The sequence below is a fragment of the Hibiscus syriacus genome, unplaced genomic scaffold (genome assembly GCF_006381635.1).
Source record: "Hibiscus syriacus cultivar Baekdansim isolate YM2019G1 unplaced genomic scaffold, ASM638163v2 tig00005678_pilon, whole genome shotgun sequence".
In the NCBI taxonomy this organism is placed as follows: domain Eukaryota; kingdom Viridiplantae; phylum Streptophyta; class Magnoliopsida; order Malvales; family Malvaceae; genus Hibiscus; species Hibiscus syriacus.
In genome coordinates, this window is record NW_024062064.1 from 591,702 (window position 1) to 598,577 (window position 6,876).

Genomic DNA, 6,876 nt, shown 5'->3' on the forward strand with positions numbered 1-6,876 from the left:
ATGGGATAGCCACTCTGGTGGTTTGTGTGTCATCGAATCGGTTGATTGTGTGTTATCCTGTTTAGGGTGTTACAAAATTATTCTAATATTTTAAAAATAATATTATTTATTGTATTTGATGTTTATAATAAAGAATTTTAAAAAATTTACTAACCAGTGTAAAATGAATTACACAACATCATCGAAACATCGTAAAATAATTTTCAGAAAATGTAATTCATTTTCCGAAATTCATTTATCAGAATTTATTTTCGTGAAACAAACGGACCTTATAAGCCAAGAGAAAATAAGATTATGAAACGAAATAGAGAAAATTGAAATGCGTTTAATTTTATTAAGATTTTTATATTGTGATTTAATTTTAGTTCGATTTAGATATATAATTCACAATTTTCTTATAAAACTCATTTGTCTAAAATCAAACTAAATTAAAAAAAATAATGATTCAAATCTAATTTATTTTGAATTCTTTCCAAGATAAAAAAAACAAATAAACTCCTAAAATTAATAATATTATTTTTTAATAAATTTAAACTTGTGTTTTGCATTCAATTTAAGCTTGAACTTTATTTTTTTAGGTTAAATTTGAAAAATAGTATATAGTTAAAAACCGTAAAACCAAACTAAACCAAAACAAACCAAACCAAAAATTTCAATTTTTATATCATTTGGTTCTAGATTCATTTTTGAAAACCATATAATATGATTCAATTCATCATTTATTAAAGACCGAACCAAATCAAATACACACGTAATTATGATGCATCTCAGTCAACCTGAATTTGGTTAGAATAAAGGACAAACAATAATAAGTAGGTTGGAAAACAAGGAAATAAATTATTATAGGAAATATTATTAGTGAAAAAGAAGAAAAAAATTACTGTTTTCACAGGGAATTAGCTGAGCTCCTTCTCAACCCATCTTTCCGCTTGAATAAATAAATGACAATAGAACGATCAACCATAATTTGTGAAAAAAAAAGACCAATATAGTAGTAATTTGAACCTTTAATCCTTTAGGTGTAAATATTCTCTTGGATCCTGCTTGACTAGGTTAAAAATAAAATGTCTCGGTTTCACTCTCCGTAGGTATATTTTCTTACCTTATACTTTGTTAAACCCGTAACTGAATTTTCAGACCTCCCCTGTCTCGGTGGAATCTGATAACTCCTGTTTATGCGGTTTGTTGCTCGGAGCCGAATAAATCCGTCGTTCTTTTCCTCCCGGTTTGGAGGAGGCATAACCGTAACAGACCATTCCTGCAACTGCGATGACCATACCCAGAATTACGTGTAGGTTCAAACCTTCTTTCCCGAAGAAAATGAACCCCAACATCAGGACGAGAATAGTCTTCATATGGCCGAGCACTTGGAATGATACAGCCGTAAACCTGCCAATGCAGATGAACTGGCTGAGGTTGGTCCCGACCGCAATGGAGCATGACATGATTAAGAAAAACTGCATGCACAGAGAATCACAATATAATTTACACAGACTCAAAAATAGGTAAGTTGTTTACATCAACCATGTTTTCGTATTTGTGAATCCTTGTTATAAGCAAATGCGGGAATATTTAATGTGACACGAGAAATACAGAGACATTCTCATATAATTACCAGACACCACAATTGATATAGACATAAAATAGCACCAACTTTGGCATTAGACCTAGACATCTTAATTTCCCTATTTAATAAGCAGGTACAGATGATAACAGCCTTGCTTCAAACTATTTTGCATTATGTGAACAACTAAAGGCATAACAGGATTAGATGCAATGACTTTATGAGAATGCATGCATGTGAAATGGAGCAGTACTATTATCGACTAAAATCTAGTTAATCCTGCTAAGAACCTTACCACTGATATCACATTGAAGTCATAGGCATAAACCTTTTTCTCTGTTAGCCAGTAGTCCACAAAAGGGCCAACTAACAGTAGGCTTGCAGCTTGAACTGGAGCAGTGTGTCCCAACAAGTCAAAAGATCCTAAAGAATGCTTGCGTTGAAGAAAATGTACGTACTGCAATAATAAATAAGAAAAACAATGAAAGACCAAAAATATCAGTCCATAAAACAAGATTACGCATGGCATGTGCCACATTTATAGAATGGATTAAGCCAAGACATGCATTCTGAACCTTGTTTAATTGAAAAGTTATTTGACACTACTGTCCAAATTTTCTTCCAACAAATTGCATCTTAGGTAAAATCAGGATACAGGTACAGATTTACTTACATACTGTTGGAGGGCTGTGCTCCAGACTGCTATTACAGCAGCTAAAAAACCCTTGAAATTGACACTCACATCTGTAACAGTACAGACAGCAACTCCAAAGAGAACAAGCAGTATGCTAAGCTTTGTGTCTCTTGAGTAGCGGACCTTGTCAAAAACAATTTCCAGAAAGCACGATACTGGAATCATGCTAAGCTTTGCTATCTGAGAATAATTTTTAAACAAAAAAACTGTAACATAACTTCCAAAAGATCATACATAGTAAATAATAGCCTAGTTGCAAAAACTGACCTGATAGAAGCCCACAGAATTCCACATCAAACTCACATTCATTCCAACAATAGAAAAGTTTGCAAACAAGACAAACTTGAGAAGTTCGGGTAATGGAAGATGTGATCCCTGAATGTAACCCAGCCACCTAAGAAGAACAGTCAACAAGGTTGTTGTGGCAAAATGCAAACCAGTTAATGTTGTAGCTGCACCAAAGTAATAAATTGTACACAATCAGGGTTGCTGGAGAGGTAAAATTTCTTGACATTGACTTCAGAATTTATAAGGTCAAAACATGTTATTTTTTATATGTAAGGAATTTGAGCAAGACAACGGGATGAAGCTCTCACTCATCCCACAAATCTCACCCTGACCATTCATGGATTTGAACCCTTTCAATTTGGGTGTTTCACACAGAAGCTGAAGAAGAAAATAATGCTAATGATAGATAACTTCTTTGTTTATTTATCCAACTTTATACGTGTTGTTAACTTCTTAGCCCTTCAGACTTCAGTCATTCATGATAGCTCTCCCTTTTAGATGACCATATGCAGTCATATTCGTGGACTAACAAGTGATTGATCCATTAGATATTTAATGCAAAGGCAAAGTTATCAAAGTTTGCAGGTAAAATGTTCATTCGAAACATACCAAAACTGAAGCCATATGTGGCCATCAAGGCTTTATTGACCATGATTATACCCACAGATGTGACAACATTGAAAAACCACGAGGCCACATCAAGTGCTTCCTTCCTATCACCCTTGCTTACAGAGGACATTATTAACTACAGTCTCCAATTAATCAAGCAATATTTGTTTTAAATTTTCATGGGGGAAAAACGAAGCTCGGGAGCAAAAAACCAGCAGCTATATACCTGAATCAACAAATTATTTGGAAATCAAAAGGTTAAAGAAGAACAAACAAGCAACCTCATGTAATAAAGGCAATGAAGAATTCCGTATTTCAGAAATAATAATAATAACAGTGAAATAAAATAGCAGCATACAATTGCAAAGTATATTTTCTTTAACACAGTTAAAAGGAAAGTAACAATTTTTGAGGAAGAGATATCATGTACAATGATCTCTTTCAAGTCTCAAGAGCCCGTGATATGTTTGGAAAACATCATTAGTTGAGAAGATTTGGAAATTAAATTCAACTTTATAGTCAGAAAAAGAAGCTGGATTTGGATTTTGACACATTCTACTAAAAATTTTGAAAGGGTCGAGGCTGAATTTTAGATTCCAGCATCTACTTATAGAGATCGATATTCGTCGCATCCAATCAGAATAGAACGCAAACTACAAAAAGTTTCCGCAGTAAATAGTTTCAAATCAAGAATTTCAAACAGGTCAAAATTTGACATCAAAATCTAGATCCTATCACTTAAAAATTTTAATAGCAACCAAATATATCTTGCAACAATGAATAACTAGTGAATATTACATTAAAATCCAGGTAGCAACAGACAAAATAATGAATGAATTAGGCATCCTCATTGCTTTTCCTCCATTAATCAAACGATTTTTATTTATTTGTGCACCCATTATCTGCTCTATTTTTTTATCTAAAAAAAACCAAACACGGGATCAAAAGTTGAAACCTTTCCAGCTGAAAAATTTGAAATGCTTGCAAAGATCTGCAATAATAAGAGTTGATACTATATTCTTCAGCTGGAAAAGTGCTAAAAGTTTTAAATGTAAGTATCCATCAAAACTCAACAATATTGGATTATAAAAAAAACTGAAAAGCAAAAAAGTTTGCTATTTCTCAGCTCATCCATCATCTTTAACGTTTTCTTAATAACGCTTCATTTCTCAAACAGAACAGAAATCACAAACAGTTTCAACCCCAAATTTAGAGAAGTATGAAAAAAGAGTCTGATTAATCGGAATAACAATGCATCAATCAGAAATATAGTATATAGAAAAAGATGGAATCGAAACATAGTTAGAAAAGAAAAAGATCTTCTGGATAAAAAATGTAACAAATTAGGCGAGAAAGAACAGATTTAACGAACCTGCCAAAACACGAGAGGAGGAAAAGAAGAGAGTCCAAATAAGGTCCCCCCGTGATCTGCGCAGTTTTTAAAAGAGAAAAGAGAGAGAAATATCTTTACTGTTATATTTTGATATGACATAGTGTCGCCAATCAGAAAACAAGGGAAGCAAATAGAAGGAGAATAAGCAAAATTATTACTTCCATAATAAATACCTTCTATGTCCACTGATATTTTAGATTAGAACCTTGCATAAATGTGTTTATTCCCTCACTAGTCCTTTTCCCTTCACTTATGATGAAAATGAAGGGTAATAATGGATCACTATTATTTGATGGCTACCTATTATTTTCCATTTGGTTCTACTTCTTTTTGACATTTCGTAATCATATTGAGTAGCGAAAATCCTCTAAATTCACATGCAATATGATAAAAGGAATTCTAAGGACATGATGATTAAATTACCATTTTTATATAATACAAACAAAGGACTAAAAAATAATAAAAGGAAAACATACACTATAAATTTAGTATTTAAACCAAACTGAAACAATGATCAAAATGTAAACTTTATAAACGCAGAGTACAATGTTGAAATTTACAAAATATTAATAATACACTGCAAAGTGACCAATATACAAAATTTGCAAATATGAGGCATAAAATATAAAACAAGTAAACTACAATACATGATCACAACAGAAAGTTACAAAAACCCTAGGCCCCATTACATAATTTACCCAAATGCTAAACTTACACCTAGACCCTAATCAAACGACATCGTTTTGCACTTTAGATATAAGGGCAGAGGAAAGGCCCTAGCTCGATAAGTTTCTCATTTCTCAATTTCTTCTCTCTCTCTTCGAAAACCAGAGAGTAAAATACTCTCGTCTCTCTCCTCTCCTCAACCTCTCTTCCTCCGTCCTTCCCCCGATGATGGAAACCTTAACTCCCCGACCACCGTAGACGGGTGGCCACGAGGAGCAAGACAAGTAAAAAAACACCCTTTCCCTTCTTATCTCTCTTTCTATCCTAAATTAACCCCAGAAAATTTATACCCACACCCGAAACTCATAGATCTAGAAAAAAAAAAGGAAGACACTTTTTACATTTGCAAAGGGGTTTCTTTTTGAACTCTGATGAGGCCTCCACAATTCAGATCTACAAGGTAACATTTCTCTCTTCTTTTATCTCTTTTGTTCTTTTTAGTTCTTTATTTTTTTATTTTTTCCTGGAATCTCTGGGTTTTTTTATGTTTTTGACTCTGTGTTCCTCTTCAAAACTTTTCCCTTTTTTAAAAAAGAAACCCACTCCCCTTTGTATTTTATTTGATGATTTGGGTTCCCAAAATATAGGGTATGAGTGCCCTATTCTGGTATGTTGATATGGTAGATATCCTCGGGATATCTTTGGCTTTGTTTTGTATTTCTTTGTTGATTTGTTGTCATTTCTTCACGGTTGACACTGATATTTGGTCACTGTAGGATGATGGCAGTGTTAGAGGCGGTCGGAGGCTGTAAAAACAGTATGCAATGAAGGCGGTAGTAGTTGTCTAGGTTTAAGGTTTTAACAACCCTAAATGGCCACTGATCTGGACCATTAATTTGGGTCCAGATCAATGGACGAGATTGAGCGACGCTAGAAACCATTTTTAGAAACCCTAATATATTTAGGGTTTCTAGTTTTAGGTCGGGTTTGATTCGGGCCTCGGGTGAGCTGAGTGGATCGGATCTCTCATGGGTTACTGATTCGGTTTGCGTTGAGTGATTGGGTCACGTTTAGGTCTGATGGTTGTAACGGGTTGGGTCGAATCTGAGCCATATATTTGATTGTACTAGGCTTGTATTTGGGCTACTGGCCTGGCCTATAAAAACTGTAATTCATTTTTAATAATAAAATAATAATAAAAAATATAATAATAATAATAAATAAAGACTCGGATAAAAATGGGTGTCTATAGCTGCCCTTCTTTGTACATTCTTGTGTTAACAAGAATAAGGAAAAGATGACAATACATCATGTTTTTGTCTGATTCTCCTTTTTTACTTTGAAATTTGATAGTTGAGGACGACGTTGCTCATCTGCGATAAAGAGTTCTGATTTTTATAGGTAAATTTGGGTGATAGCATGGTTCCTATGTGATGAGGAAGTCTGGCTATTTAAGGGTGACGTGACTCCTACGTGATGAGGAGATCTAGTCGGTGAATGACACGATTCCTATGTGATGAGGACGACATGCCATCTTTATCGATAAGGTATATAACACGGTTCCTACGTGATGAGGACGACTGGTTATCTAGGGGTGACACGACTCCTACGTGATGAGGAGATCTGGTCGGTGGATGACACGGTTCTTATGTGATGAGGACG

The 6,876-nt window shown here is 34.1% G+C and overlaps 1 protein-coding gene across 1 annotated transcript; it reads right to left on the bottom strand.

The window, feature by feature from the left end:
• Positions 1-1,108: 1,108 nt before the first annotated feature.
• Positions 1,109-3,328, bottom strand: LOC120199867 (UDP-rhamnose/UDP-galactose transporter 4-like). Its single transcript, XM_039200856.1, has 5 exons — positions 3,156-3,328; positions 2,526-2,710; positions 2,238-2,438; positions 1,860-2,021; positions 1,109-1,457 (listed from the first exon to the last, which is right to left on the bottom strand). Exons 1-5 carry the CDS (start codon positions 3,283-3,285, stop codon positions 1,134-1,136), a joined length of 1,002 nt encoding a protein of 333 aa, XP_039056787.1. The 5' UTR covers positions 3,286-3,328; the 3' UTR covers positions 1,109-1,133.
• Between the last annotated feature and the right edge of the window lie 3,548 nt (positions 3,329-6,876).